The following is an 11,651-nucleotide window of genomic DNA, read 5'->3' as shown; positions in this document are numbered from 1 at the left end:
CAGTTTTTCATGAATATGCACGTATGCTCCACCCATTGGAACAGTTTTTCATGAATATGCACGTATGCTCCGCCCATTGGAACAGTTTTTCATGAATATGCACGTATGCTCCGCCCATTGGAAGAGTTTTTCATGAATATGCACGTATGCTCCGCCCATTGGAAGAGTTTTTCATGAATATGCATGTATGCTCCACCCATTGGAAGAGTTTTTCATGAATATGCACGTATGCTCCGCCCATTGGAAGAGTTTTTCATGAATATGCACGTATGCTCCGCCCATTGGAAGAGTTTTTCATGAATATGCATGTATGCTCCGCCCATTGGAAGAGTTTTTCATGAATATGCACGTATGCTCCGCCCATTGGAAGAGTTTTTCATGAATATGCACGTATGCTCCGCCCATTGGAACAGTTTTTCATGAATATGCACGTATGCTCCGCCCATTGGAAGAGTTTTTCATGAATATGCACGTATGCTCCGCCCATTGGAAGAGTTTTTCATGAATATGCATGTATGCTCCACCCATTGGAAGAGTTTTTCATGAATATGCACGTATGCTCCGCCCATTGGAAGAGTTTTTCATGAATATGCACGTATGCTCCGCCCATTGGAAGAGTTTTTCATGAATATGCACGTATGCTCTGCCCATTGGAACAGTTTTTCACAGGAACTGAATATTAAACTACACCGGAAGCCAGACACATTCAAGTTGAAATGATTGCTCCTGCTCTGGTTGATTTAGGAAGCGTATGATTTGCATCATCTGAATGGCCTTTTATTTTTATTTTTTGGCACAGCTTGAAAGTCACCATGAAATAAAAGTAGGCAATTCTTTATTTATGGAATATTGCTGTGTTTATTCTAAATGATTTATTGGTGCACATCATTATTGTGTTAAATTCATGTTCCCGGTATTCTTGAATCAGAGTAACTCCCTCTTGCAGCATCTCTTCTCTTCTCTGATGACGAGGGCGGGGCAACCTGTCAATCACATGAGATCCACCAATAGCAAACCGCAACCATCCAATCAATTCCCCACAGACAAATCAAGCCACGCCCACATTTGTTCTCTTTCCAGAAGCGTTTATATATGACACAATAGAGAAGGAATGACGAGCACAACTTCTGTTGCATGCTGACTGAACCAATAACATAGCATTTAACTTAACCAGCATTAGCACTGGTACAAAGCACTGCTACTTGAAGCGCTTAAATTAACCATCAACCAGTAATTTGATATTCATGCAATTCTTCTGTTGATTATGGAAGATGATGATATCAGGATTTTCTTCTTCTTGTACCTTAAACACACAACAAGTTGAGAGATCATCATAAAACCTCATTTCAATTCAACAAGACAACATCATTTAAATTCCCAGAAATATTGTGCAAAAAAAGACTTTTTGGAAGGACATGGTCATGAAAGGAAAGTTTATCAAGCAAGAACATTTTCAAATAAAATAAAAGTGTTGCAAACAAACTTTGTTTTGAGGCAAAAAAATTAAAGTTTCTCTGTCGTCAATTTCTGATAGACAATCATTTTCTCATTGATACATATATCACTATGAAATATGTCATAGTACAGAAGTAAAATGGCTTGTGAATTCTGTTTCATGTTGACTTGAAAAGATTTTAATGGATTATGGTTAACATAATGTAGAGTACTTGGCTTTAATGAGAGTACAGGCTATTAATGGCAACAATGTGCTTTTTGAGGGAATCATGATGACCATTCTGGATCAACAGATGGAAGATCTGCTCAGCTGTGGATCTGCTGACGTTAATCCAAGCTGGCACCACATACCTGTGAGGATCAGCCTAGGCATACCTTAAAAACAAGCACAGTAACACGATGTCCCAAAACTGAGATCTGTCTCAATCAACTAACATTAATTCCTGTTTAAAACGGCTATCTTAGCCACAGTAAGTCCAACACTGACCTTCACATTCATTAGAATGTATCCATTTATTTGTGTTTGAATGTGTTCAATCATTAAATACCAGTTAGTCATCCAGCTTTGAAACATAGGCCTGTAAAATACAAGTATGTGTATGATAACGTGTATAGCTACGCTAGCTCAAAGTGTGTCAGAGCACATTTCACAGTGCAACACTAGCACACGTTGCATTCTCAGCATTGCCACAAGGGGGCGATTGTTGGCGTAAACCGTCTTTAATGGTCAGTTTTCTCTTTTAGGCCAACTACCGTGACCATTCGAGGAGAAGTCTTTCCAGGTGAGTCAGTCAAATCCAACAGTAGCGTCATGATGCCGTCATCAAACATCAAGAACTATTTGCAGACTGTGATTTTGCAGACTGATTCTTTTCTTTGGAAGACGAGAATTATTTTACTAGAGCCACCATACTGGCCGTTGCAATTTCTCCTATTTACCGTAATACCAGCAGTCCGTCCACCGTCTCAGATATAGCCTGGTTTCTGATCTTGCCCACCCGAAACTCTTTTTTTATTTTTTTATTGAGTGTTCATCAGAGGACTTTTGTTGCACTTGAACCACGAATACACACACAAAAAAATGTAATTGATTCGAGGAGTTTTGTGGTTGAAATTTAAAAAAGTAACAACGCGGGTCAATTTGCCCCCCATAGGAATGAATGAAATGCGAGGAATGCTTCAGTACACATAGAAAAACCTAAAAATGCTAAAACCTGACCAAAAACCAAAAACTGATTTTATAATGTCTACATGTGTATCTTCTGAATGCATCCTGAAGTAAACTGACTTTAGGACCCAGCGGAACAGCTCATTTGCTCCATATAGAATTATAAGGCCACCTAGTGGCAAGAGTCATGAAATATCATGTTATATTATATTTTTTTTCACAAGAGGTCGGCAAAGACACCCAATGTAAGATATTTTGAGCTGAATTAAAAGGGTAATGCATCTCAATGTCTGAACACACTGTCTGCGTGGAGCCCAAAAACTTTGAAACCTTTGCAAATCATCTGTTTCAAACAGTGATTCAGAGCGCGCATCAAACTGCCAAGGTCACATGATTTTCAATCGAAATTTCAATAGTTCACCACTAGGGGGTGATGATTGACACCTTCAATAAAACGTTTTCAATTAGTAGGGATGCACGATATATGCACATTTTTAATGTTATCATTATCGGTCCGATAAGAAAATTTGGCCAATATATTAAAGCCGATAAATGATGTATTATTTCCTTCAGCCGAGACGCTTCAGATTCATTCATTCATTCATTCATTATTTATTTGTAGAGCACATTTAAAGACAACCCATGGTTGACCAAAGTGCTGAACAGGACAGAAAAATCAGAGCGAGGATAATACAATATAATAAAATTGCAAGTGCAATCAATACAATTATAAGCAATAGAATGAATAGTACATTGAATATAATACAATTAAAGGTTAGGAGAGTACATTAAGGATCCACAATAAGAAAGTGTTTTTTGAGCTTTAATTTAAAAGTGGCAAAAGACGAGACTGTTCTAATTGATAGTGGTAGGCTATTCCATAGTTTGGGGCCTGCTACTGCAAAGGCTCGGTCACCTCGATGTTTCAGTTTCGATCTGCGCACTGTTCAACTAGATGGGTTTGAATTGCTTGAAATATGATTGGAATCACTTCAAAAAAGGAAAATACAGTTATGTGCTGTCATATAGGCTACATAAAAAATATAACGAGAACACTTTTAATGGTGAAACCTTTGTTTTTGTAATCAGGCTCTCAAAAAAAAAAAAATAATTGGATTTAGATTTATCGGCCAATATATATCGGTTATCGACTTTCAAATATAAAGAATTATCGGTTATCGGTATCGGCCAAAATTTCATATTGGTGCATCCCTAGGAATTAGTATGTAAAAAAAGTGTTTTTTGCATGTTTGGGCTGTTTGAGTATTAGCCAATGAATGTTCAATGCATAAAATCTTTAAAAAATATATATATATATATATATATATATATATATACAGTATATATATATATATATATATAGAATGAACAAAAACAAATTATAATCATCTAAACTCTCTACACTCTTAAAAAATGCTGGGTTGTTTTAACCCAATTTTGGGTCAAATATGGACAAACTCAAACATTGGGTTAAAAATGTAATAAAAAAATGTAACCCAATGGCTGGGTTTGTCCATATTTGACCCAAAATTGGGTTAAAACAACCCAGCATTTTTTTTAGAGTGTATGTAAACCCTTTTTATTGTCTATGGGCACACCCTTCCCTCGCTCTCTTCCCCGTTTTGGTGTGTCATGCAGTTGTGTAGTGGCTGACTGCGTTTCTCTAGCGGGGGACTCTTCATGTGTCAGTGTTGTGCGCGCTGCAGTGACAATAGGAGTGAATGTGTGACTGTGCATGTAGGGGTGGGGAAAAGAGAGAGAGAGAGAGAGAGAGAGAGAGAGAGAGAGAGAGAGAGAGAGAGAGAGAGAGAGAGAGAGAGAGAGAGAGAGAGAGAGCGAGAGTGTGCACGAGACAGGAGGCGCTCCCTCTAATCCTGGCTGCGACGCCAAACAGCATTGCACCGGCTGCTACAATAGACTTAATGGAGGCTCAGGCAGACTCTAGTGCTGCAGGTAAGAGCAAACATTTCTTCAGACGCATTTAAACACACACACACCCATTGCATTCAATAGCCCGCTGTACGCGCCGCCACCATGTCCTTTATTCTCCAGCGCTCAGACAAAGCAGGCAGTCAGAGAAGCCGGTAGTGCTTGGCATTCATGCACATGGGAAAAGGCACAGCAACTTGGATGCATGTAGGGTGGAGGCTTATGAATTATAGCAATATGATTACTATAGCCCTGCAAATAAACGTGAAAGGTCATGAGCGAGAGGGATTTTTGGATGCACATTTTTTTTGAGAATTTGACATTGAGTTGCATCTTTGCAGCGGCTACTTTGAGACAATGGAACTTGGGTACCACTGGGTGATATTAAAAATATAGCTCATTTCGGTATGTATGGTTTAGATGGAGAGCCTTTTGGAATTAACCAATGTATAGCAATCCCTGCACCAATATTTGCATGACTGGCACGCACAGAAAGAGAAGCAGCCAGCGGGATCTGTGTGTGTGTGTGGGCTAATGAGAGGTGTGTGAGGGAGGGATGACCCGCAGACTGCGGAGAACAGGCGCAGCTGGAAAACTCCCTATACCATCACATAATAGATTCTTCACATGTGGGATGTTATGGGACTGATAAAAAAAGTTTACGTACAGAGAAATTGGATGAATCTGTTAAATATGGTTGGATGTAATCTTTTTCTGCTCACGTCAAGGCCTGTCAATTTAATGTTAATGTAGTGTGATTATTATTATTTTTTCACATTAAATAATGTGAATAACTAACACAATTAGTCATGCATTCTGACCTGTATGTAAATTTCTTGATGTAGTTTCCCGTTTGGCCCTGGTGTTTTGCGAGTCCACAGTCAGCTCAGCCCCAGCTGCTACTACAGGAAAAGAGCCTCATACAAGAACACATGCTTTGTATTTCTGTTTATCTTAATTACCCTCATATGCCTTACATTACATTAAAGGTTCCTAATTATGTTTTGGAGACTCCAACAATAGGTTTTACTTGCATCCAAGGTCAAAAAACACTATACATGGCAGAATCAGCTCTTTTCTCAGTGTCTTAAACGGTTCGTTCGAAGATTCAGGCTCTCTAAACCCCGCCTTTCTGAGAGACTGCTCTGCTCTGATTGGTCAGATGGCCCAGTCTGTTGTGATTGGTCAGAAACCAAACGCTCATTATCATATCTGAATCTCAGCTCTTGATACACAGTGATACGAACAGTAACGATGGCGTAGGTTTTACCGTATCAATCTCATCAAAGTGGATTTGCTTTGGCAGCAGAAACAGCGTCTTCTCGACATGAACAACACGAACCAAACTCTTCCAGTCTCAGATACACTCCAGTGTTTGAGGGCGGAGCTAAGAGACACTGTTCAGCCAATCAAGACCATAGACTGACATTATGCAAATTAGTTATAAACCTACGCAGTTCAGCAGGAAGTGAGACGGGAATTACTGATGACTCGTTTCACGCAGTTCAGAAGAAGCCTAATAGGGGAACTTTAAATATTTCTATGTATTGAGATATAGTCAGTTTTAGGGTGAGTTCTATATATATATATATTTAATTAAATGGTATTAAGAGCAAAAAAAATATTTAGCGTAAAATGTTTGTGTTCCAAAAATACAGAGGTAGATCCAGTCAACCACTTGTTTTCATGTCCCATGTGTGTAATTGAACTGCTTTCAACCGTCTAAAATGCTTGTCTGCTTTGACTGCTGCCGCCAGAAATCAATAGATGGCTGGAAGCTCTTCAAACAGTCAGTGAAACGCAAGCATCTTCGGTTTCACTGCTTTGGCAACCGCTGGCAAACCCCATTAGAGAACGGGACATGAGGAACACCCTAGCGACCGCATAGCAATGCTCCGGCAACTTATGTGCTTACAAGTACCCAGAACCCCCTGCAACTGCATCGCAACGACCTGGTTACCACCCAGAACACACTAATATTGTGCAATTGTGCTCAGTTCTGGTTTAGCCTAACGCTTAATGAAGCTAGCACACAAGGGATACTGGCATCGCAGTACAAACGGGTGAAACTGATTACTGACAAGTAGTAATGCTGACGGATTAAGCAATGGCTCCTTGTGGCTCAACGTGTACCGTTGTCGGGTGCACAAACAACACGCGAAAACTGAAGGATTTTATGAATGGGAGCTGTTTCCAACATAAACGGACCCTCTACGCAGAAATAAATAATGACATGGAGGCGCCGGCGCGGTCACTTGCATTGCACGTGAACAGGAGCGCACCTCATCATATAAATTAACCAAAACTCAGACATGAGAAATATAGCCTATCTAAAGAAAGCTTTAAATGTCTTTAAACGAAACAATTCAAAATGAAAAGAAATACGCTACTCTCTGATTATGTTCACTACGGAGATGGCGATCGTCAACTTCATCTTTGCAGCAGACACGGACAGAAAAGACTAGTTTATTAATAAAAATCAATGCACGCGTCACCGGATTTACAAATGCACATCTTGCTTGTTGTACGCACACTCGGCACACATATTATGTCGAAATAACGAGATATTGTGTTGAAATAACATTATTAATAATAATACATCTTTGATAATATTTGATTGAATGCCGAATGTTGTGCTTGTTCAATTTAATAAAATTAATACTTTAATTGTGATCATTAAAATAATTAAATATTAAGTGGCCAATTTTTGCTCATTTATTAAAAGTATTTATATATGATATACTGTATCTAGCACCCCCTCAGCACATGTTAAAAAATTATCTGGCGCCGCCCCTGGTTATAAAACGGCCCACGTATTAAAAATGGTTGGGTCTAAATCGGGCTCATAATTACGGTTAATGTGTCGGGCCGGGCTCGGACACAACGGGCTCAGGTAGGGTCGGGCTTGATTTTTTGGGCCCGATCTAAGCTCTACTCGTTATTACCCAAGCAAGTTGTTTGGGCTTGTTGAGGCTCTCTGATAGCAGTATCTTCAGGCTAACGTAAACCGGAAGTTCGTTACCGGCTTGTTCTACGTTGCCATAGCGATCACGGGAAAGGTCAGAGTTCGGGAAAGTTGTGGATATATCACTACACAATACCCCTAGCAACCACTCTTAGCAACGCAAACATATATTCTCATTGATATTATTCATTGAAGCTTATAGACGTTATGTGCCAGAGAAACAAGCACGCAGCATCTTTAGAATATTGTCTTTGAACTTCCGGTTTTGCGGTCACTCTGTATATTTCCAGAGCCCATCTACGGAGAGCCTGGCCACTCCCTATTAAGTCCTATTGTACCGAATTTTGGTTGTAGTTCCACCAGAGTTCCACTGGGGGCGATCGCCCATGAGTGCAAAATGAATGGGAGTCTGTGGAGCTAGACGGCTAAATTTGTCTCTTTCACCCGATTGCCGTTGAGAAATCTCAGATTTGATTGAAGGTTTTGCAAGTTCAACATGGGTTATAGGTCGAAAGTTGAATGAACGAATACTTATGTCCTTTCGATTTCTTACAGGTCGAGTTGTTGTTGCCCATAAAACGCTAGCATTCTGCTAATGAACGCTGATTGGTCAGTGAAGGACCGATTACGACCAGAGATACTGCTTGATGGCATCGTGTGTGTGCGTGTATTTTCGGCGTGGTCTTTTAAAAACAACAAAACAAAACCTCTTCTAGCACGTGTGTTTACCTGTGTCAGCTGTGTTGTCGATGCCTCGAGAGAAAAGAAAGTGCAGAGCGCGAAAGCACCAAAGTGACTGAAGGATGGTCGTAAAGCAGTATCTCTGGTCGTACGATGTGTATGAGTTCATTGACATTTTAAAAGACTTTTTAAAGCAAATAAGTGACTCTTAAAAATGTAACACCCAGCAATGTGTAATTTTTATGCGTCTCCTTTCGAATACAACATTCAAATTACTAAACAAAAAATTATATCCTGAGAAAAGTGGATTTTGAGGGGTATAGCTCCATAGACCTCCATTCATTCTGCACTCGTCTTGTGAGCACCCTCATATGGAGCCAGAGTGGAACTGCAACCAGTTCAGAAGCCGGAAGTTTACTGAGAGTGGAAGTTCTCCCTTTATTAGACATTCTCTGATATTTCTATGGCATCGCTGTCGAAACTAATTAGCTTGTGAAGTGTATTTACTTATTGTAGAGTTAACGAAAGTTATCACGTGCATTGTAATGTTTAAAGCAGATGTCTTAACATATGTCAGTAGACCTGAACGATTTTAAAACTGCCAGTTCATTCATAAACACGTAAAATCGCTGTGGTAAAACAAACCGGAAGACAAAAGACAACGAGCGCAGCGCTGAAAAGGGGCGGGGCTACAGAAGGTCTATAGAGTAGAGTAATAAAGAGATCGAGTAAGTGAGTGTACCTGCATTTACAGTAGACATAGCATTTTCCTCCAGGTCAGTCCTATATTCGTAATAAAAAAATCTGTTTGAATGTTCCCATGCCCACTAGTCATCTGTCAGTCACGTTTTGCTTCTCCGTGTTCACAATTTTCAATCCTTTCAAAATAAAAGTCTTCTCTACTGACTGACTCACTCATCTTTGTCGCCATCTAATGGTGAAATAATGCAACTTCTGTTGCTGTTCATGGTTAGGGACTATTTTCTTCCAGCGGAAGGAAGGCTTTTAGTGATTTTACTTCATGAAAGTTGCACTGATACATATTATTTGGCTTTAATATTTGTATTGTGTGGTAACCGTTTTATAATCTATGTTCTATGATTTCTTTGTAGAGCCACTTAGAGACCGAGAGTTCCAGAAGCTTCTGAAGTCCTCCAGCTCTGCCAGTCTCACCAGCGAGGCATCCCACAATGCCTCAGGAGAGCATGTTGGCACCCCGGCCCATCATGGCAGCCAGGTGCTGATCACAGAGAAACGACGTGAGTGAAACTCTCGAGGACACGTCTGGGTCATATTCTACCCCTAATCGAAAGAATTAAGACCGTTAAGATTGTTTTCTGTCACAGCATTTTCAATACAATAGACCTTAACATTGACCTAGATTAATAAATGGTTTAAAAATAGTCTCCATGTAATTTATTTTATTTTGATTTGGGGGAGAAATATAAGCCAGACACATTTACATTCACCCAATAATAGAGCTGCATGATTCTGGAAAAATTAAGAATCACAGAAACAAATTAAAAAACAAATTTTGTTTGTTGTTTCAAACAGAGATCACAATCCTCCACGATTCTATAAAACAACTAAACAAAATAACCTAATTTACTAGAGGTTCGCACAAAATGGTAATTGCTGCAGTCTGTTTAAAGTGTTTAATTAATCTGAATTATTTTCAAAATCATGAATGATTCAATGACTCACTCATAAATACTTCACGTGTTTCATTACTGAATGAATCAGAGTTTTTGAACGAATCTCTTGAATGAATGATTCAATGACAAAATATGTTTTAACAGTCACTTGTCGCCACCTACTGGTGTAACGATGTAATGATTGAACCGTTGAAGTGTTAAGTTTCTTTCTAAAGGTGATTTGCTCTGTTTTGATCACTACTGTAGACATCAGTGTTTAAATCTGAACTATAAACTTTTCTCCCAGTTCTTCTGTGATAATTTGAATTATTGTAAGACAGAAATAATGATTCTGTGATGTTGAAGACAGTTTGTGAAGCTGTTTCATGTCTATTCATGACAACGGCTCTCTCTGGATCAGAACACAGATCTGAATGTTCTAGTGTGATTTTTTCAAAGGTTTAATAGACAGAGCCGAATCACAGTCATTTAGTAATGAGATCGCGTGAGTGTTTGAATCGAGATCACAATCTTTTAACGATTAATCGTGCAGCTCTATCCAATAGTGCACACGTCTGAGCGAAGAACGATACGGTGTGATTGCTCTTGACCAGTGGTCTGGCCTCAGTGTCGATGTCTTGTGCCCGATCTCAGAGCCTCTCAGCAGTGTGTCGTCTCTGGAGGTGCACTTTGACCTCCTGGACCTGACGGAGCTCACAGACATGTCTGACCAGGAGCTCGGGGAGGTGTTCGCCGACTCGGACGAGGAGAACCACACTGAGTCCCCTGCCAGTGAGTCAACTCACAGATCTTTATTTACCACATCAGATTTGAAGTTAAATAACTATTTAGCGAAATCATTCCAGTCCTCAGAAGATAAATAGAGTGATGCAGGGATGACACAAACCCGGAGGTTCGCATCACACAAGTCTCGATCAGCCAGTGCTTCAGACTGACGGCAGAAGGTCTGGACTCCATCGCAGCTTTCATTGGCCAAGGACCGATCTCCTAAATTACATATTTAAAATGTTTTATCCTTGAAAGAAAATTCTGTCATGCCTTTAAAATATCTCGAATGTAACTCGACACCCTTGCCTAATTTAGTATGCGTGGTTCTATGAATATGCAAATGACCCCACCTCCACTCACTCACTCAGCTCAGAGATCCACTGGTTGACGATCACACGTTGATCTGATTGGTTACAAGGTAGTTTGTGACGTCAGAAACACCAGCGATTTCAAAGTGTGTTTGAGACTGTCTTTGGTTCACTGCAGTTTTAAGGAGAAAATACTCAGCAATGGTGTCGACTTATGAATTGACTTGAAAAGCACCACATAAACAACATTAAAAACTTGATTTTCACCAAAGGGGGACTTATAAAAGATAATCTTCACATATAAACACAATGATTTTTGAAGCCTTAATACAATTGCCAGAAGTAAAAAGCTAGACTATAAACGAACTATACCATTATTTAAATGATGTGTCATTTCTGACTGGTAATTCAATCTTTATTTAAAATCTACAAGTTAGAACAGTTTGCCAGAGAGCAAGTATAATCACACTAGTGTTGCCTTTTCGGTGTGACGACGTTTAATGTCCACAACAATAGTCCCATTCAGCCTCTTGTTAACAATAGAGTGGGGTTTTACTGATGCATTTTATTTCATAGAACAAAATTTGAAAATCTCCTGAACCTGTGTTAACCACAGACCTTATTTCAGGCATTTAACCAAAAGCCCTTTAAAAAAAATCCATTGACTTTGGGACAAGGGAACCGGATGTGCAAAAATGCTAGCTAGTTTCTGTGTTTTAGGA

The 11,651-nt window shown here is 39.5% G+C and overlaps 1 protein-coding gene across 2 annotated transcripts in view; it reads left to right on the top strand.

The window, feature by feature from the left end:
- Window positions 1-4,306: 4,306 nt before the first annotated feature.
- The window catches only part of dbndd1 (dysbindin domain containing 1), a 12,304-nt gene continuing 4,959 nt past the window's right edge, over window positions 4,307-11,651 (top strand). For both annotated transcript variants that reach the window (XM_082159732.1, XM_082159731.1), the window contains exons 1-3: window positions 4,307-4,576; window positions 9,311-9,457; window positions 10,487-10,624. In XM_082159732.1, coding sequence (XP_082015858.1) covers window positions 4,345-4,576; window positions 9,311-9,457; window positions 10,487-10,624 — 517 coding nt within the window. In that variant the 5' untranslated portion in view covers window positions 4,307-4,344. The remainder of the gene's footprint in view (window positions 4,577-9,310; window positions 9,458-10,486; window positions 10,625-11,651) is intronic.

This window comes from Leuciscus leuciscus (assembly GCF_965113295.1).
Source record: "Leuciscus leuciscus genome assembly, chromosome: 25".
NCBI classification, from domain to species: domain Eukaryota; kingdom Metazoa; phylum Chordata; class Actinopteri; order Cypriniformes; family Leuciscidae; genus Leuciscus; species Leuciscus leuciscus.
The sequence above is the reverse complement of the archived record's forward strand: the minus strand, read 5'-3'. Positions and strand labels throughout refer to the sequence as shown.